This window comes from Eutrigla gurnardus (assembly GCF_963514095.1).
Source record: "Eutrigla gurnardus genome assembly, chromosome: 4".
NCBI classification, from domain to species: domain Eukaryota; kingdom Metazoa; phylum Chordata; class Actinopteri; order Perciformes; family Triglidae; genus Eutrigla; species Eutrigla gurnardus.
Genome location: NC_139918.1, coordinates 18,143,113 through 18,165,500, shown reverse-complemented (window position 1 = coordinate 18,165,500; position 22,388 = coordinate 18,143,113). Strand labels below are relative to the sequence as shown.

Below are 22,388 nucleotides of genomic sequence, written 5' to 3'. Positions count from 1 at the left end.
TGACTGCATAACTTTGTAAAAACACATTATGTTTGTTGTACCTGTGAGCTGCTTCTTTACCATATAATGCATCCGTAAAACAGATGATGACAATATATATACAACACTTGTAATCATATAAATACAAGAGCACATTTTTCAAGCTCAACATATCTTCATGCATTCTTAAGATGTTAAGAAACTGCTTGTTAGTGAACGCTTTATATAAAAATATGAATGAATGAATTCCTAAATATATTTACAACTATGTTATTTAACATTCATTAAAGGTTCATGCACCAGGTCTGGATAATTACGGGAGACGTTATAAGCAATACATTAACACTTAAAACTTTGCATACGTATATTTCTACATAGTAAGGCCTTAGTAAGTGTTTAAATGCTCATAAATCTTTAAGTAAAATGTCATCGTATACTGTAAAACCCCCACAAGCTGTGCAGCTGCAAAGACAAAGACACCACTATATTTGACTGCTGTTTTAAGGAAACAAGCTTCGTAAACTCTTGGTTAACACAAAGTAACCTGAGCTCTGTCACTTGACTACCATGTGACTGGTCTGAGCCAGACAATTACTGCAGACAATAATACCCTACTGAGAGAGGGACTTGAGGGAGCCGCAGCTGCTGGGTCACGGACCGGGGTGAACGATGCTGTGACAGTTTAGATATGGAGGCATGCTGAGAGATAGAGCACTGGTGCGAAAACAATGCGCGTGCCATTTGCCTGCACGTTGCTAATGCCTCTATGCTATGACTTTTTGTTGTGCTGTGAACACAACACTGACACATAGGTTTTTAAGTTCATGTTAGCAAACATGACACACAGATACAAACTCTACATTTAGCTCTGTTTTGTTCTCCACCAAAGATCTAAATCGGCACAGTTTGGGCCTATGAAAGCAGAAGGAGGAGCAGAAAAAAACTAGGCTCGAAGTGAGCTGCAGAGACACGTTGCTTATTCTCTCTAGGTTTTTCATTACAAGGAAAAGCATCACGTTCGTCGTTTGATCCGTTGTCAACACAAACGGCAAACAGAAAGCAAGTATGGGGGGGAGGGGGGCTTGGTTTGGTTTAGGACAGAATATTCGGGGTAGTGCAGACACCATTCAAACAGTTTTTACACAAATTAGTAATTAATTACTTAAAGGTTGAGTAGGTGATTCTATTCAGAAACACTTTCTGTTATATCACCTGAAATCCGCGTAACGATAGCAATGAATATGTTAAATGCTCTGACATTAAAAAAAGTAATCTGTGGCCGTGGCAGGACTGTAAAAACCCCGTCTAATCAAAGAATTTGGGACAAAATAATTGGACTGCCTTCCTGCCTGTCAACGCTTACTTCCTGATCAGCACATTACGATCTCAAGTAATCCTTTGGCGGGGAGCGGCTTTGAACAGAGGTCTGAACGAAACGGGTGGTACTTTTTCGGTTTGGCGATGCGTTCAAAGTCAAAGTCTTTGTGGTTTTTCCAAATGACCTACTCAACCTTTAAATGGTTGGAGGGCAGAGTAATGAACTCTTTAATTCAAGCTCCTACAACCTCCAAAGAGGTGTACGCGTTCACGGCTATCATCATCAAATTTCCAATAAACAGGGAAACTTTTTTTTATAATATTAGTTCCATATTTAAAGTGTTTTTGCTAAAAACCTGTACACGGTTGACTTCCCTCACACCTGGCAGAGGTTCGGACGGGGTTAAACAAAGCAGCTCGAGCTAGCACCAACAGCCATCTGTCAGCAGATGTTATGATCCTGTGTTGATGGTAGACATGGAGGATGGGGCGTGTGGGTGCAGGTGGCTCACCAACAACGTTTGTTCTTTGCTGCCACGCGTCAGTGTAGACAGGGACATTTCACTGCCTTCATTTCTCAGAACCCGCCTTGATTCCCTTCATGATGGATAGAGATATAGCACATACATTTTCGCAATAATTTTCTCGTTTGAGATTCAATTCTAAATACTGTGGAAGATCATTCCTGCCATGAAAGGATTAAAAAAGAAATGTGGTCAATAATAAGTCTAAGAGTACAGCCATGCTGGCAGCTCTGTGAAGTGGGGAGCTAAATGCTAACTTCAGCATGCTAACATCTTTCAAAGCATTCGGCAATAAAGGACAATTTAATACTTTCACCTTATCGTGGTACTAGAAGAAAAGTCAGGTATTCATCAAGACTATAATAACTATAGTAAATCCGACAATGGAAAATTAACCTCAACCTGGAAAAGGTCAGGGGTCGCCAAATTAATAACATTTTATGTGAATCCATACGAACTGACCGACCAATAGATCAACCAACATTGCTGTCCATAGAGCATCCGCTCTTATGAGAACTCATTAAGTTACTATTTTGTCATTTTAACGTGATAGATCATAATTTTCTTATAATTTTTTTGGTATCTTTATCAAGCATAACCCTTTTTTAATCCATTTATTTTATTTGCCTGGCTGAAATGAGCTTTCACAGCATGTTGATGCCATGCATTTGATATTTATTCTCCTAAATTTCTATATTTAGGGGTTAAATCCATTATCCCCGGCAAGAAATCAAACACTGCCTATATATTAAAAAAATAAACAGATTTTGACTTCATACAAATTAGACATGTGGCGCCAGAAACTGTGACCAAATTCAAAAGTGGGACACACAAAACAAACGAAACCAGGAAATGCCAATCAACAACTACTCTGACGTGTGAGAGGATTTTCTTTCTCGTCATGAGTGATTTTGAAGAAGTAACGGTGAGGGCAATACTGCATGAAAGAACTTGGCCGGATGTGGAATGGTAATGGGAAATTATTTCACAAAACCATGGGGAACCACATCAGTCAAGTATGTTGAGAAATCAAACCAAACTTTAAGCAGAACTTTAAGCTGAAATGCCACACTCAGGGCGTTTCCTTCAATTGAAGCTCAGTCAGTCCAAAAATCTCCCCTCTGAGGCATTACATAGAAATGTCAGAAAGTTCAGGACATGATTTACTCAATACATTTTCAAAGAACTATTTGTTTCCTCGGGGCACAGAAATCATCATTAAACCCATCTCACAAACCTGCAGTTTCACCTGTTCCTGTGTGTAGTTAAGGATGGTTGATAGAAAACGTAGCAAAAAGAGAGAAGCATAAATTAAGTGTTTCTCTCAGAGAGGATGTTTTGTTCTGCAAGATACATTAATGTCTTATCAGACAACCGGAATACAACTTCAGCTCTGTGTTTCTCTGTATCCATTACATCTTCGATATAACACCACCACTTCAAGCTGTTTTTTTCTTAAACAACAGGGTGGGGCTTCCTTTCCAATAACTATCAATATTTCTCAGTCTGAAAAAATGTCAGAATGGTGGAACTGAATTTTAGGCAGCATGCAAAATAAACAGACCTCGAGATACAGGCTGATTCCTAGTGAGAGCTGGAGGAGTGACTGGGATTTTTGCAAATATTGATACATCTGTACAAGTTACTGTTCAGATATTTCATCAAAGGCTTTATCTGACATTTGCATTGCAAAACGGGATTATGCAAACACGTAGCCCAGCAGTGCATATCCAACCCGTTCTGTGGCTGCTCACCCTAAAAGATCTGGTATGTAAGACAAGGAATTCATGACGAAAATGAATTAAGTAACTGTGATAAGAGATCCCGTTCTCTAAGGAACTAAAAGTGTTTATCATGTGGCTTATGGGTGTCATCTGATGCAAACTCATCACTTTTAATGACCAAAACCTCCAGCTGTTTTTTGGGGAGATATTATTATTGTATTGTATTATTTTCTGTGTTAAGGGTGAAGATAAGCACCAAACAACATGCTCAACTGCAACCCTATTCCCCATATTAATCAGCATTAGCATGCACAAAAGTTGGAAATGTTGTATAAAGGCTACCTTCTCAAAAAGTTGACATATTTTTGTAAGTTGTAATAAATCCGACAGTCTAAGAACACAGAGTTCATAGAGGTTTAAAGACCGCAGTGATACAGAGAGCCAGGAGCCATCTATCTAGTCAAATTCCAGCAGCGGTCTCCACCTCACAAGACTCGTGCTGCTTTGGCACAGCTGCAGGCCCTCTGGCCGAGAGATCCAACACCACTAGTTCAAAGACACGAGAAAAGAAAGACATGCAGACGACAGCCTGCTGAAAAACTGTACTGGTTCGAATAGAAACACACCGCCTGGATCTCAGCACTTTGATCTGCTCATTTTCAAGTTCGGTAAATGTAGAGAAAGTAAATCATGTTCTGCCTTGAACATGGGCCGAAGTGAAACCGCACCAGACAAAAGTGGGAAGCAAGTACTGCTAGCCATGGAAAAAAGATGGCTAAAAAGTTGTCTGTATATCGCTTCCTCCTGAGAACTGGAAATGTTCTCTACACAAATGGCACAAAAGACTCAAAGAAAACTGAAAATGATCCTCTCACTGCGTTTGTGTTTATTTAAGATCAAACTAGAACCTGATTACAACATTCACCTCTAGAGCTATCTTTTATCAGGAACACACACACAGAAAAATCTAATCTCAGTGGTGACCACGTGTCAACAAAATGGTACATTTCCCGAGGCAGGAGGTAAAAAATAAGTGCTTTAGCCAGATTAGCATTCACACTCTTCAATCCCAATACAGGAAAAGCGAGTCTCAAAATTTGAAGAGGATGGTCTGAAAACCTATCAATATAATAAATATAAATACATCTTAGGTTTTCTACAGATCGTGAAAAGGACATGACAAAAATAGCTTTGCTCTCAAACTCAATGCACTTGCATAAATAAAGTGTAATAATTAATTACAATACGTTTAATAAATCTCAAGCTTTATAAAAAAAAAAACTAAAGTATGCTTGGCCCTTTGAAATGTAAGGCTTGGGCCTTTACCACACGTCTTGTTTTCTCTTCCATCTTCACAGTAGACGCACGTTGACCCCAAAGAGAAGCATCACTTCATCAGTCCAAACGGAGCCCATGATGCTACCTTTAAAAGCCCATTCGCAAGCATATTTTTCTCCAATGCAAAATATTAAGATGAATTATTATGAAAATAACATGAGTCTTTAAGTCAGATGACAAAGGTTGTTTATAGAAGAAATGTCACTAAATAAGAAAAACTGTCCATCATGAGAGCTGAAAAATGTGGTAGTCAGAGGGGGGGAAAAAATCTTGCCCCAGTTAGATAGTCCAACTTTTTCCTTATTTAATAATTCATGGATGGCTTCTTCCTGAGAAAAATAAATGAAATGATGAAAATCTACATGGGTAGAGTATGATGATGGGAACCAACGTTCAAAGAATATTATTCAATGCACACAAAAGTCAGTTAAAGTCCCAGCCGTAGTTTATAAATATGTAGCCTGACAGGGCGTGGAAAAAGAAGAACCGGAGGAGGAGGTTGGGGGGTCATTCCTATCAGCAGAGTCAGAAACAGAGAAGCCAGACCTAGAAACAAGGATGTGGAGCTGCAGCTCTGTGGTGAGTTGACGGTCCAGAGAAGGGGAGGAGGAAATGAGAGAGAGAGAGAAAGTGAAATGGACATCACTCCATGATGGCTCGGTAAATGACGGGCTCGATGTAGTCCTCTCTGTATCGGGAGTTAATGACCCGTTGCCTTTTGGAGTTCTGTTTGACGTCGCTCTGTGGGAAGAGCTCGAAGCGCATGTCTGACGCCACCGACTGAGGACCAAACAGAAACAGAAATGAGTGCTTGCTGGCGTGACTCATCCCAAACCATAGAATACGTGTTTGCATACTTCGTCATACCACATTTCTTATGAAAGCGAAAGCTTCACAGAACTTCTGATGAATTCGGGAGATTTGAAATTACCATTCGTGACTTGACTCGTTTGGGCAGATTCTCATCTAGAGCGTAGATGTCTTCTCGCTTGACAGTGATTTGTGATCCATCCTCAAAGTCCACCTTAATGTACACATAAGCATGTAGTAAGTGAAAGCCTTTATATACATATAATGTGCATGAAGGTTCCTCTGATCACCATGTATCTTTATGAATGCTGCTTTAAATGGTTACTTTATTACATTGCAATTCAAGCAATTTACTCACATGCTGAAATTAATCAATTCATACAACTGTTTAAAGTGATGGTTCGGAGTAAAATGCACCCTAGGTCATTTCCACCATGACATCCAACCAATTGGTCAAGATAGCCGCTATCAGCCGAATGGCTTAGTAATAGCGCAATGGTACATAGTGAATATCTCGTAAATTTCCCCACTAATAATGCATGGAATGTTACCAAACTTCTGCAGTAGTACACATAGGGTCTGTACTCACAAAACGAGGCATTTGAAAGTTTGTAAGTACACCAGGAGTTTATTTATAAGAACACTTGCCTGATAGCTTCTATCCTCGGCTGCTAACGCTACCGCAGTGTAGACGCCACTTCAATGTTTACCCAGCCGATGCCGTCACGCGAGAGTATAAAAATGTTTCGCTTTTTTTTAATAAATGTTTGTATTATCAGGTCAGAAAGTTTGGTAACATTCCATGCATTATTAGTGGGGTAATTTACGAGATATATACACACTGTACCATCGCGCCAGTACTAAGCCATTCGTCTGATAGCCCTATCTTGACCAGTGTTGACCATCGCTAAAAATGCTTCTAAGGGGGTATTTGGCTGGATGTCATGGTGGAAATGACCTAGAGTGCATTTTGCTCCGAACCATCACTTTAACTGCGTAATAAAAAGACAATTACAAGTCGGCTGTTGTGTCACATCCTAATTTCTCTCCAATAGACCACCAAACGTAACTAGAGGAACTGCATAATTAGGCTCACCACAGATATCATATACTGATGAGCAAACTTGTTCATTTATTATGAGCTTTTACTTTTCACCACATAAGAACCACATCTTGCGGTTGAGAAACATAACACTGATGTGGCTTGAAACCAACTGAGTAAGCTTTTAGACACAGTCTCAGTATGTCAGTGCCAGTGAGCCCAGAAGAGAGAGGCGGATATGGGGGGGGTTTACCAGGTACATAGGGATGGAGTGCGATGCCACAAACTTGGCTCCATATAACAACCCATCTGTCCATCGCACTTGAACAGCATCGCCTTCCTCGGGTGGACCGAGTCGGATGCAGTCGCGGTTCTGAAAAGAGAGCAAACGGTGAACTCTACACTACACTGGCTGTTTATTAGAGGAGGAAAGGTACCTAAACAGGACCATTAAGTTAAAAAGATGTATCAAAAACAAATGAAAGTCTTTTCACTCAACAGAGTAATTAATTGTAAGCTATTCTGTTAACCTCGATGTCCTCTGGGAAGAGGTTGTCGCTGTAGGAGCCATCGTCGAACACAACCTCGTAGAAGGTTGCTGTGATCAGTTCCACCACCTCACTGTGGTAGTAACGGCCGTTTTTGTATTTAGAGATGACCCTCTGCCCGACTGCCAGCTCACGCATGGAAGCCTTGTTGCGCTGGGGGATAGACAAACAGAGTGTCAATTAAAAGCTTGTTCACAGAATGAATGGCCACCATAAAGATAAGGTGTTGTAGTGCAAAATAAACAAACAGTGCAAGGCCTTAAAATCCCATGTAATCACTAAGAAAATATTTGGTCAGCAATGTGTACCCAAGACATTATACTGCTCCCTGCTTTATGGTATATTATACATTTAAGATAAGGATTTACATAAACACACAAGGGCTTGAATTCACACAGCTCAATACCACAACAGCCAGGAAGAAACCTTTGCAGCGAGCTCATTTACATTCAGCAAACATTGAATTTGTGGCTGCATATCCCTTGATGGGACCGAACAGATGTCGGTCTCCCCAATTAGTGAATTAAAGCAAAGCAGCATGAACATGTACACAAGTAAGAATCCCTGTGGTAGATGAGGCTTTAGGGAAAAAAAAGGTTTTCCAACAACCAGTGTTGGAAGTAAACATCCAGGGCTAATTAGACTTCACAAAGATCCTCTGATTAAATCTGCAATAACACAGATAGATAACTTAGCACCACGTTAGGTGTATTTATGAAATTAGACTTAAAATGTGAACACAAATTAGATGTTATATGTCACATTCTGAAGAGCAAAAAACAAACGACAGTTCTTAGCAGCAGTATAAACAAACCTCAAAGTTAACAGTAAAATGATTTAACTGTTGGTGAATACAAACAATGCAAACACCTAGAAAATTGTCAGCAGTGGGACTAACTGTCGGTATTATAACCATGTAATATGCATAATCAACAAACAAATGATATATACTAGAATCTGATCCTAGACGTAACATAGTCAGGCACAGTTAGCGTTCAAATTATATTATACAAGCATAATAGAGTGTTGCAGGTCCTAAAACCTGGAAATGAGTACGCATTTTTACACTTCCGATGTTTTTATGGGCTTTTGGTCAGATTCCTGAAATAAGGTCTGTGGTTTTCACGATTTTAACGTTTTGTTCAATGATATAAAATATATCAGGAAATGTTCCTCTCTTGAATTTTGAAGCTTTCTTAAGGCCAGTTGCTAACAAGTGGCTAAATGAGACTACAATACGTCATCTGGCTGACTAATCTGCCTTTATAGCCTTGTAAATATTCATCTATATGCTCATGCGACTGTGGTGTACTAACAAATACTCCAGCTGACAAAGCTTCACAGGATAACACATGTAGAAATGGTGTGACCGTGTTCCCGCTAGCTTACCTGAGGTAAACTGGGCACTTTGTGTCTATGGCAGGTGATGAAGACTACGAATGGCCAGTCATCTGGGTGCATGACCATACCAGCTGCCTGAGCACAGGTGGCGTGAAATGCTGTTGAGCAGCGCCCGTGGGAACACTGGACACAGCAGCCATTCACCTCCCTCTTCATCCGTTTCCTGCAGTATGCACACTTCTACCAGAGCGACAAAGACAAGCGTGGTTAGGGCATAGCGGTCAAGAGGAAAAGTGACGAGTGGCAAGTTACAGCAAAGGAAGTACAGGGGAAGGAAAGGAGGAGAAAGGAAACAAGCCAAGTGGGGAGGATGAGAGGGAGAAAGATATATATATATAAAAAAAAAAGTTATCAAAAGGGAGGGAATGGCAGGCAGACCCAGACACGAACTGGAACACATATGTTCAGAGGAAATTACACAACTTCCTTTTGATAATTTAATGGGCTTCTGACATCACATGTTCTTATTTTAGAAGTAAACCCATTGAGATCAAGACCTATAACAATGGAAACAAGGCCAACTATTCAAACACAGTCCGGCATTATTTCCAGACTGTACGTGACTCAGACTCACTCATCGCACAGTATCCGACTTAATTATTTTCAAGAAAAAAAACCCTGTCTCAGATCGTCACAGCCCTGTTACGCAGTTGAAACGGCATCCAATATTCTGAAACATACAGGGGCTAGTTTGAGAAGTGAAACTGGGTTAAGAACATCCAACAAGCACCAACGTAGTTTCACTACAGTGTCCTCAGTGAGCACGACAAACAGATGCCATCAGAATGCAACTCCATTTACCAAGAATCCAATCTGTGTATGGGTCAAAAGTAGTTTATCATGGGAAAATAGGCCTGAATCTTAATGCCATGAATACGTTTGTAGGCATCATTATATTAATAAGACAGAAAATACTTCTTGCAACCTCACTTATTGCAATTACTGTACGTCAATGAGTATTCGTTTTAAACATTGTGTACGATTTAGCGGGATTTACTGGCAAAAACGATATAAAATGTGTACTATGATTTCATTCATTTATCACCTGAAACAAGGAATCCTTGTTTAGTCTTAGAATTAGCAAAATAATGGGCATGGGGAGCGGGTCCTCCTCAGTCTGCCATGTTTCTACAGTAGCTCAGAAATGACAAACCAAACTCTCACAAGAACCTTTCATGCTTTCATGCTACCTGAAGGCCACAGACCACAGTTCTCTGACATGCTTGGAAAGGGAGGGGTGAGTAATGGCGTATTCAGTTGGATGCAATCTGCTACCTTAACACTAGATGCCACTAGATCCTATACACTGTTCCTTTAAAGTGCTTGAGAAATAAATAAAGTTTGATTGTTGAATTGAATCATGTCTTTTTTTTTTTGCTCACAGATCTCCTCCGTTTAAAGGAAAACACCACCGCATTTCCATACTGAACTATGTTCTGCTCTGATCTTAGACGAGGTGATACATACCTCCCTCTCCTCTGTACGTGCACTCAATGGCTCTTGCGCGCACTTCGCGCAGCGCTAATTTGCTAGCATGTAGCTTGTCCTTCGGATCCAAAGGGGGGTGAAGTTAGAAGCGACCAAGCACTTCCACGTTGTCCCTATTTAAATACGGTTACGTGAGTAGTTACACGACCCAAGTTTGGTTACACAAAATGAAACATGCCAATTTTTCTAAGCGGATAACAAGGATAACTATATAGTATGGCGGAATAACAACTGGAAGCACTTCGACGTCGGCGCAGTAATATCATCACTCAAAACATGACGGGACTATATACCTTCTGCTTGTTTTCACAACCCTGTACGATGCACGTTATAACCATGATGTTTGATTGTTCACAAACTATCTTACTACAACCTGATGCTTCCTCAACTGTGCACAAACTACTACAGCTGGTGCAGGCGACGGCGTGCAGGTCACGTAGGTTCTATTGACGGAAGTAAGAGGGGGAGCGGAGTGATGATAATACTGCGCCGACGTCGAAGTGCTTCCAGTTGTTATTCCGCCATACTATATAGTTATCCTTGTTATCCGCTTATAAAAACTGGCATGTTTCATTTTGTGTAACCAAACTTGGGTCGTGTAACTACTCACGTAACCGTATTTAAATAGGGACAACGTGGAAGTGCTTGGTCGCTTCTAACTTCACCCCCCTTTGGATCCGAAGGACAAGCTACATGCTAGCAAATTAGCGCTGCGCGGAGTGCGCGCAAGAGCCATTGAGTGCACGTACAGAGGAGAGGGAGGTATGTATCACCTCGTCTAACATCAGAGCATAACATAGTTCAGTATGGAAATGCGGTGGTGTTTTCCTTTAAGCTTTATATTTAAACATATATTTGTTTCATTTTGACATAACCATGTTGATATTTATCTATGTTGCCACATGTTCCTATCACTGCAACGATGAGACTGTGGGCTTCTAATCTCAATCCCTACAGTTGGACCAAAAAACTGTAACTGTAGCGACTCTCACCAGTTTGAACCGTGGCAGTGGGATTGCAGAGAGGTCGATGGGGCCTCGCTCAGTGATGTTGACAAAGCGAGCTTCCAGCACAGTGATGGCACATAGCACATGAACCCACCTGTGTGAAAGGCAAACATGAAGTAGATTTTGGACAAACAATTCCATGTACGGGGTGTAATGTTTCTAGAAAAATGAAGGCATTAAACAAGTAAACATCATGTTTAGACATTAATTTGTAGTCCAAAATATGACCCAAAAAAAACTACTACTACAACAAACAACAAGTAATATAACTTCTTAGTGCTGCTGTAGATGACGAAAGAAAATCTTGTCTCTACCTACTACCTACTGGAAAAAAAAATGTCTGCCCATTCTCTCTAGTTTAACTACATCAACCACAGTCCACTGAGTGCACTCTCCCTAGCAGCCTAAATGATGTTATAAATAAAACATAAAAATCTATACGCAGCATACTAAATCATTTTTAACCACATCACGTCACACTTAAATGATAAAGACGGACTCAAAGCCGTCCAGACTGCACCTGTCGTGTTCATGCCATTTCTGAAAATGTAACGAGTCGTCAAAGCTGTCGCAAGTGGTTGCACCTGCAGTTATATTTTAAAACTATTAAGCTATTTATTAGCGCAAACATACCGAAATATGGGAATTGTTTAATACCTGCGTCCACCAGATATGAGAGACAATCCACTAGGGGAGTGATTGAATAAAAATGAATGATTACATTTTCATGAGATTTTATGTAACTTACAGCCAAGTGTCCAAGTCTTTAGATGATCGACTTTTCACAGTAAAATGCATTAATTTATTGTACCCTACATTATGCAATATCAGTGTAACCACAGGCCACTAACTGGCTGACTCACTGACGGTAACGTACTGAATTAACAGGCAAACATAAAGCAAAGGAGACTGAATGGTAGGCGTAGGTGACAATCCTCCGTGTACAAACCAGTCCGACTAAGTCTAGGCTGTTTTGTAAACATAAATCAACTTGAGTACATTTTCTTGCATTTACTTTAACAAGTGTATGACTTTGACCATGAAGACATTGTAATTAAGAAGGAACAGGAACTTTTTTTAAAGTAGAAAATGTGGCACTGGGTAAGCTGAAAAGTGTTTTCTAGTCTTTGTCTTGGAGAAGAATCAAGGCACTTTATCCTCCTAGAAAACACTCCATCTTCACCAACCCATGCTGCACTAGTGGGTTTAAATAAGAAGTCCAACGAAGAACTGCCTTACTGCCCGTCCCATAAAACTAGACTCCCATTCTCCTTATAAATAAAAGCTCCTCCACAGAAGACTGACCCTCACTGTGTAGTAAATCCTATTAGGAAAGGACATTTTAGAATGTGACATGCTTTCATTGCACATTTAAGTAAGTATTCTTAAACTCTTAATTTAAATTGGACTGTTCTTAAGTAGGAACCAGCTGAGATTCCCATGACTAATTACGACACATAAATGATACAACTTCATATTAAAGTAGTTTCTGTACAGATTAAAGCTCTATAGTGGTAGCACTAACGTGTGCCGGTATTACTTACTTGTCATTGTTGGCTCTCTGCAGAGCGCCACCTCTTAAAGAACACAGACAGCAGTCCTGGTGGAACATAAACACACAAACAATGTGACATTATTAAAAATACTAACTCTGGCAACTGACTCCTTTATCTTCATCAAATCTAAACCCGTTTTTTTTTTATATGATGAAACAACTTGATGGGGGCATCCTGAGCACAAATCGAGAAGTCAAGTAAATAACAACGAAAGAACTCCTGAGTGAAAATCCACAGCATTTACATCAAATAAATCACCATTATCTACAATATACAGTACTTACATAATTAAGGATTCATTCTACTTAAAACAGAAACAGTGTGAAGCAAAAATCCATGGAGATCAGATATAAAGTGAAGCATTGCCCACTGGTGGACAACGGTGTTGTTGTCAAGGTTGGGCCACATTCCCCGCACGTTTACAATCGATCTGTTGTTCTGACAAGCAAGAATGCTGAAATCAATGGAAATTTAAAGATACTTTTTACAAACAAAGTTGGGCAAATAAATTCCACAACCAATAACACACAAAGGAAGGGAGCGCTCACCGTCTCAGAACATAGGAAGCGGTAGCATAGAAAGGCAAATTTAGTGACAAAAGCTGCTGTGTTTGCTAATTGTATTAAACTACAAGTTCAGTTAATATACATAATGGTTTGTATTTTGCTTTAAGGTAAAATAAAGCCCGACTTTAAGGTGGGGATAAGCCGCATAACATGAGCATGTATTTAGAACTACCGTAAAACAAAGATGCCATCGTGACGGTTTCGGCTGCAATTCACTTCAATTTAAAAAAACTTCAACTTTCCTGCATGGGATCATTAACGCTTCTTATTTTATTACATACTGGTAACAGTGTCAACTGTTGGAGCTCCTGTTAATTATCGCTATAATTATTTGAACTGAAATAATGATTGTTGAACAAGGCAACCAAATCTACGAACCTCTGTGATGGCATCAGCCTCACAGCGGGCGCACAGCCAGTCGTCGAGCTCCGCTGCATCCCCAGACACACCATAGCAACCTGAACAGGAACAGAATGTCACACATTCACACGCTTCCTTTCACCGCACGTAATTATACAATATTGCAAATAAAACTTAACGAATGGAGCCTTTCTGAAATGAATTATTTGGCTGGATAACAATCTTACACAGTGTGTAAATGCTGTGTAAGATCTCTTGGTGCTACTGGCTGAATCATTTTGTTATCCATTATCCACATTCTTAATATAAATATAAAACAATTCCTGCAGTGTTCCTACCGATGCATAGGTTTAATAGATACCTGTTAATCACAGAAAAGGGGCTTACTGGTATGTACGCGGACAAAGCACTGAGCACAGCTGACCAGTCGGCTGGTCCCATCATCTGCTATGTTAGGGTTAGACAGCTGTCCCTCTCCGTTATCATTCATCCTGCTAGACTGGGTGTTGAAACACATTTCAGGGATGAGCGGCTTGGACCACTGGCGACCCCCTGGACGGTTCACCAATGTCACCCGGGAACCCCCGCTACTGGATTCAGACTTGATGGGAGAAAAAAAAATACCCAGAGGGGATTGTTTTAAAGAACCTGATGGATCCTATACTCAGTCATTCAAACCTGTTGTTAAATGTTAAATCAATGCACTGCTATGTTAATGTATTCAAACATTACTATAAACACCTTGTTAGATAAGTAAAGCATCAATACAGACATTGTGTTTGACTTGCTTGATATACGTGGTTGTCCACACATATGGCAGCAAGGACATTAACAAGCAGAACTAACTTCACAAATGTTCACAAATCACCTGCTGGTAAGTGTGGAAGAGCAGGCAGATAGAGCAGTAGGGGGCCTGTTGGCCCATTCTCTTGTTGTACTCTCTCTCTTCCTGACAGTCATATGGCCGACACTGCCAGAGCTGGGCTAGAGGCTTTGCCCACTCCTCTTTCTCTTCTTGCTCAAACTCCACATTTATATACTCCTCTACAGGTAGGATGATTGGAGGAACAACAGAGACCCACGTAAGGGTAGAGGAGGAAGATGATGGTGGAAGCATAAGGGAATGAGAGAAAGAGATGTAAGTAACGCCAAGATCATAATGGAGAGAAACAATTATAGAATAACAGAATAAAATTGGTAGAAAAGATAATAAAAACAAGACGTTATTACTGTAAATACAGTGTTTGGTAAACTGGCACTGTGCAGCACACTACTACATCATGCAGGTGAACAAACGACTGCGTACCGTTGTCGCTGTCCAGCTCTCTGAGGAGAGGGTGATGACGGGGCAGCTTACAGAGCTGCTCTTGCTGCTGTTGCTTCTTCCCAACTGACTTGCAGTACGACTGCTCTTCTGACACCTGCTGGAGCGAGAAGAGTACAGCAAGACAAAACTTACAGGGACTAAACTGTATCTGTAGCAATGAGCGGAACATCAGTTGGCATGAAATAAATTACGAGACATATTGGGAGCTCTGTACTGGTGTGCATATGTTTCCACATAAACTCCCTTTGAGAATTTGGTCACAGCTCCGAACTACTTACGTGATTATTCTGAGCGATTACTTTCACCTCATCGACGACTGGTTTGGTGACGGGAACGGTGTCATTCAGGACGGTAATGCCGCTATCCACGAGGGGGGATTGGTTACTCTGTAGTTTGAACAGCATGAATGACATTGAAAATTCAGGGCAGAATTTAGAATAAGGCCTGATAAAGTGTATTCTGTCACCAGAGAGATCACCAAGAATTGTAATTAGTAATAGTGCTGAGCTCAAAGAGATTAGTATGTAAACATCATGCAAGGAAAATGCACCAGTACAGAGCTACCAAAAAGGTATTCCATTAATACACATACTATAATAGTATATGAAGAAAACACACATTTCAGAGTGACCACATGCTATTTTGAAGTCGACAGAGAAAAAAAATCATGCATGCCACATAAAAAAACAATGTGTGCTCAAACATGCATTTGTCACAGTGCACAGAGAGCCAACAAAGTCCATACATTAAATTACATATCACTTGTTGCATCAAAGTAACAAAACAAACCTTTCGCTTGTTGTTCTTGAGGGCCTCCGACGCCGTTTTGTTCTGCTGCTCTTGTGTTTGGCTCGGAGAGGAAGCAGACGTGATGGTGGTGATATCAACCTCAAGCTTCTCGATTTCAGCCGGAGCCACAACAGGCATCGACATTTCTGGTTCGTCTTCCTTCTCGTCCTGCTCTTCAACATCGTGTGCTTGTGATTGACTCGGTGTGGCTTTGGTAACAACAACCTTGGATTCTGGTTGAGGCAAGGACTGAACCGGTGTGTGTGATAGCGTGCAGGATTTGTGCTGGAGATGGAGACGGGGTTGATGCTCTCTGGCATAACTGTGCACCTGCAGCTGTGTGTGAGGCTGCTGTGTCTTTTCTAGATGGTAGCTGTGCACTTGAAGAGCATCTTTTGGACTCAGAGTCCTATGGAAGAGCAGGCTGGCTACCCCCATTTTGCGGGCAGGCTGAGCGGCGGCTTCAGTCCATGAAGGCGCTGCTGAAACCGATAGATATCCTTTTGTTGGCTGGGACTGGGACGTGATTGCAGGTGCACGTGTCTTGGTATAATGTGGGGGGCGGCCTACATCACTGTTATGTTGGGTTAGCCCCCTGTGAAATGGATCCAATAAAGTAAGTTTGGTCGGTGTGACAACCAACTTTGGCGGGCCTGTAAAGTAAAATTAGAGGTCTCTGTTTAGGAAGTGTGGATAAAAAAAAATACATACATAATAATAAAGAAATGTCTTTCTTCTACTTCTTTCACCATAAATGGCTGTTAAGAGAGGCGTAGTCGTTACAGCTACAGGAAACTACACAATAATGCACAGGTGAAAGTACCTTTATTTCTCTTGCCATCTTGTGACGTAGTGCGTGGAGGTATAAGACTTAGCCTGGGTCGCTTCCCATACTGATCCACATCTTCCTCATCTTCATCCTTGGGAACAACTTCCTCAGGCACATCTAGACACACTCTGTGTCTCTTGGTCTCTATCCTCTGTGTTGAGCTGAGGACAGACAGAGACACAGGGCAGACGATTGTAAACAGTCGACAAAGAACACAATCTGTTGTGGCCTTCAATCTTGTCTTGAGCCCCTTCCCCACTGGGGTAAAAAAAACACTTTAAGCCTCTAACATCTGGCTTTTGTCTTTAGTTGGAAAGTTCTAATAAATCGCAGAGTTGCGTGAAAAATGACTCTTCAGTAGTCATGGGAATTTATTGGCTCCAGCAACAATTGGCAGTGGTGGAAACATGATACCCGGGTGGAAAATCTTATCGACCCTCTGTGAAAATATGTTTTACGTTTAAGCGACTGTATAATAAATAAATTGGGATAAAACAGGGATTTGTACAATTATTTATAGTTACTAACGCACAAAACATACAATTATTGTGCTCTCCTAAAAGCCACCAGACACCACTGAGGCACCAGTCAGTTTCACTACTAATGATCCTAAAACATTCTAAGATGACATGTTGGTGATTGCTGTTCCAAAAATCACCAACTCTGGTTTGAGAATTTGAAGAGAGACTAAAGTAACTGATATAAAAAAAAAAAATAACCCACAACAACAGTTTCACTGTTTTCTAACCTTGCTTTCTGTGCTGGCCAGCACCTCTGTTACCTTGAACATCAGAAAACAGAGAAGCACCGTCTACTGACAATGGAAAAGTCCGTCGGTTTTCACGCATTTTAAAAACCTGCATTTAACCTCTAATTTTGATGAGAAAAGGTTATAACTGTATACGAGTGTCGAGCAGGGCATTCCAGGATAAGGCCATTAGCATATCCCCGTAATTCACACCAATTATTAATACATTAAAGCAGCAAGTGTTTTTATGTAGATTAGTTAGGACTGATTTGCTCTGCTGTAATTGGGTCTTTAATCTAATAGTTACTAGCACTAATCAATTATATTTTGTATTTTCTAACAGGGTTTACAGCTCCTTTTATAGAATAACAAGCCTTTACAAAGACATACAGTTTTTGGTCATGGAGACGATTGTCTCCAATCTCTTGGTTGGTCCCAAAAGAGAGTGCAGTATAAGCAGAAGTCATGAATAACCTTAAATGCACTAAAACATTTCACAGTATAAACCATTTAAACAAAGAAACATACAGACAAGGACATTCTGTGTAATTCTGTAGTAAATGACCCACCTCTTCCGCTCGCCATCCTCCCCACAGCTCTCCACGACGTTACTGATGTCATTAAAGGACTCTCCCAGGAACTCCTTCGCTTCCGGGGTGGGCCGTGTGTGGTCAATGGGTGACACATCTCGCCCTGCCAGCCACTGGTCATAGCGATCTGGCTGGAATTTCTTCACAAATACATCCATGGAAATTTTGACCATGTCTTTACGGCATGAGCACTAAAGGGAAGCAAAAAAAAAAAAGAAGCTTGATTCAAATAGCAATGTTACAGGTAATGTTGCTGTATGTATATTATGAACAAATGGTTAATGAATGTATAGGTTTACATTCTTACTAGCAAGATAACATTTGATTCAAATTAGCTTTAGTATAGTTTACAGTGCAGTCATTTGGGGGTCCTCACCAAAACTGATTGCTTGCCGTACTCAATCCATCTCTCTGTGGCAAAGTTGGTGGATTCTGCACAGTTGAAACCATGGTTGAAACCAGCATGATAGGCGTACGGGAAAGTTATCATGAACTCGCCGGCTTCCTGAGTAATCTTAGGGAGAGGCAAAAAAACAAACTAGTTACTGCTGTTAATACATTTGGCATGTTCGGCAGGTATAAAAGGAAAGGGCCTCTGTTTGAAATGCCAACAGATACTTTACTCATACCTTGTCAAACGGAATGCCATACTTCTTCAGGATCGAGGGAGAGATAAGAGTCATCTTGTGCCTTAAAAAGGCCTCACAATTTTGGGAACTACCAGGAAAGAAACCTTGAAGAAGATGGAGCCAACAGATGTTAAAGTCCATGAACAGCCTTATACTGTATACACTGATAGAAAATATTGTGTGCGTTCCTTACCTTTAGCCAAACGCTCCAGCCGTTTCCCATGCTCTGGAGGTACACAGTACCTGCACATATTCAAATGAGTCTTAGTTACAGTAAAGTGATATTGTGCATTTATGTTTACATTATACAGTGTTGTCAGATTATATTGTTCACCAAAATCTAAAGTGGGATAGGACCTCCAGCTAAGAAGCGTAATGTCACTAATATGAACTAGAACGCCTGCCTTTCGCGTGTGGAAGGCCCCTTGCTTATGTAAATGACACCGATTTCCATGTGGAAGAAAAAATAGTGTATCAAAATCTAGATCTAACAGCACATAGTGTGATTCCTCTGGGTTTCAACAGAAGTGGGACATCCATATCCAAATATCTTACAGGGAATATAACAATTACGTAAGAATGTGATCAAGAAAAGACGTTTGTGGCCTTACCATGATTTGGGCTCTCCAAAGTGCAAGTAGTTGATACTGTAGAGGTCCATGTCCTCTGTGTGCCATGCAAATGTGGTCTTCCACATGCCAAAATACAAGTAGGGTGTATTGACACCTTCAATAGTGATGCCGCTTTCACATTCTACAGTATCCAAAATGGTGTCCAGGTGGCAAATGTTCCACTCTTTGACATCCTGCAAGAGCACAGCAGATAATACCAGATCAACAGCTGAGACTTGAATCTGTGATAAACACCACTATAACAGTAATGTTATACGCATCCTTTATGTATCAGGTCAACAGGTGCACTGACCGCAATCAGAAAACCCAACAACATAACTGAATATTCAGCAACGTCATCTAAGAAATGTCAACTCACAGGTCCATAGAGAGATCCATTAACGTCTGCCCCATATATAGGAGGGTTAAATGTCACATTCTTCCAGTACTTCCTTTCCAGCTCCTCAAAGTCATCATAATGTGGACTACAGAACCTAGAAAAAGGCATTAACAATAGTTCACTAGGACCGACACCATAAATTAACTTTCACCATCAAAAGGTTAAAATGCAGTTGGCAGCAATCAGTTGCAAATATAACAGATAACTGAAATGTCTTTTATGTCTGCACTTCTCACTTGTCACTGTTGGCAATCTTGCGAAACTCTCTCACGGTCATGGACTTCTTTTGAATGTTGTATTGTGTGAAAAGGCCCGACTGGCCCGTCACCACCTGCTGAATGGGTGCAGGGATCACCAAGTCGTCTATATCGTCATATGAGCTTCTGGGCTTCCATTCCTTTGGTGGGACAATCTTGGAGGAGGAAAGCGGACAGTGAGTTATTCTGTTTTCTCAACACGGTTTGTTATCAAAATTATTCCGCAGTTGCACATGTGTGCAACATATTAACCAGCATGGCCTTGTCTAAATAATTTTATAGAAATAACAGATATAACAACATCATAATTGTCTGATAGCTGTTTGAAATATGTCACTGATGCTTGCCATTCTTAGTTTCTAATTTTACTGGCTGTGGCTGTGAATATGGCCTGTGTGAACACATGCAGTGTGTCAGTACTTACTTTAGCCAGGCCTGCTTTATGTGCTCCCTGGGACTCGATATATGCAACATAGCGGCTGAAGTTCTTGAATTCCTCTGGAGTGGGGTAAAAAGTCATGATCCCCTTAGAACCATGGTTCTGGGAAACCACATCTGACGCCATCCCAAAACTCAATGGCAGCTCCTGGAGATTGTAATTAGGGAAATTGTGAATTTACAATGCAATATCCCATTTGAGTATGGGTTTTAAATCAGTTATTCCATTATTTGTTTTGTACCCACAGGCTTTTCTGGCAATCACCCTTAAAGTCAAACTGTAACAGCATTTCAAAAGCATCTCCAGTCCATATGGTGATGTACTTATGAGTGAAACAGGGTGGACATAGGTAGGAATGTGATTTGATTTGATTAGCTCACTACCTTCCCTAACTCTGTGCACAGAGTCTAGTTTCTAGGAAGAATAAAACATAGGATTTTGATATTAACAAAAAACTTAATATTTTTTGTATTTACTCCCAGCATATATTGTTAAATAGGTGCACAATATGACATAAGATGGGATCTAAAAAGGTCTTAAAAAACATGTTTCATCTCAGCCTATCTACGGTTTATAACGATATTTAATAGTAACCAGCCATTATAATATGACATAATATATGTCGGCCCATTTATTTTTCAGGATATCCCAAACTTGTTGCTGACAGTATTAACATTTCTACATATCAACTGCCAGGGAAGCTGAGTGTCAACAGCTTGATGTATCTTTAAGTGTTGCTATAGGTTCTTAGTAGCTGAGTTGATAGTTGAGTTAATATTACACTTTAAGTGTCACTGTTGACAAGCTAGCCTGAGTCTGGGCAGGGAACAGCTATAACAGTGCCTGATTGGTTAAACCCACGTCTCTTTAATACGGCCCCAATGCGGAAGCCCAGTTAGCTAACATTAGCTCATTTGCTAACTTGCTAAATAAACAGGAGCCAATTCGAATAACGAATATGGAATACATATAGTAACGTATCAGCTAGCCTCATAGCATACCTGTTTTTTTTACTAGTATTCAAGTCCCATTGAATGCTATTTCTGGTCACGTAAGTTATACGTCAGTCCACATTAGCGTGTACTGCCGTACTGGGAGTGAACTTGCTATCGTGCTATCACGGTGTTTCGAATGAAAAAGTGATAATAATAAAACCACTAGTTCGTTCAATTACGTTAAACTGGGACGGGATGGGACTGGTTCCTGAATTACAGTGAAAACCATAGCTGGGTTGCCTCCTACCAAGCTCATTCGTATGGCGGTTTGTCGTTAGCAAACTTGGACAGAGCTAGCATTAACGCTCTTAGAAGTGTTGGTAGGGAATACAAACCGAAGCTATCTTACGCCTGCAGGCGACGTACAACACTTCTCTTAGTTGAGTTTTACAGTCAATACAAAAAAGCGAAACTATCATTCACAGAGTCAGAGATATCTATTCCAGCAAATAGACTACACCCGACCTCTAGCATCGACATTAGCCGTTGAGGAGTTCCGGGCTAGTTTAGCCGTCAGATTAGCATTGCGAGTTAAAGAAGCTAACATTCTGGGACGGTTGTCAGAAAACTCGACATGCAAACACTTACCACCTCCTCTATGTTGTTCAGACGTTGTTCCTTTGCGTTGTAAATACTTGGTAATCAACAAAACCGGCAGTTGTGGGCATGAAAGAGAAAGGACAGCTTGCTAACTAAGCCCCCTGTGAATAGATCACTATCCTCCATTACCACTTCTACGCATGCACACGCATTTCGGATTTTGTTTACCACAACACGCATGGGACACGCTCAGCCAATCAGAGGGCTGCTCTGCTGTCTCGTCGTCTGATGGATTTAGAGCTCGAGCCTTGTTTTCAGACATATTACATCAATGTGTTCATAATGTTTCAACTGTCCCATCAATTGTTATTGATCAGGTAATCAGTTTACCATTTAATTGACTACCACTGGCATTGACAGACACAATTAAAGCTACTAAAATGTTTATAACTGTACATTAAATTACATTATAAAATATTTAAATCATAAATATCGGACAATGGTGCTAACAACACTCACATGGAGATTTGGGGCAATTGATTCAACTAGTGCTATGGGGATAGGCAAATAAAAT

General features: G+C 40.6%; 1 protein-coding gene across 1 annotated transcript; it reads right to left on the bottom strand.

Moving 5' to 3' along the window:
• Window positions 1-4,407: 4,407 nt before the first annotated feature.
• On the bottom strand, window positions 4,408-21,957 carry kdm4ab (lysine (K)-specific demethylase 4A-b). Its single transcript, XM_084008291.1, is given in 24 exon segments — window positions 4,408-5,662; window positions 5,814-5,906; window positions 6,988-7,107; window positions 7,265-7,435; window positions 8,672-8,863; window positions 11,164-11,272; window positions 12,723-12,778; window positions 13,679-13,758; window positions 14,048-14,261; window positions 14,529-14,704; window positions 14,967-15,084; window positions 15,266-15,373; window positions 15,777-16,429; window positions 16,600-16,766; window positions 17,923-18,134; window positions 18,320-18,457; window positions 18,573-18,676; window positions 18,766-18,815; window positions 19,184-19,377; window positions 19,563-19,677; window positions 19,820-19,995; window positions 20,265-20,426; window positions 21,863-21,885; window positions 21,888-21,957. Coding segments are annotated over 24 exon segments (3,624 nt in total). The 5' UTR covers window positions 21,943-21,957; the 3' UTR covers window positions 4,408-5,524.
• Window positions 21,958-22,388: the final 431 nt, after the last annotated feature.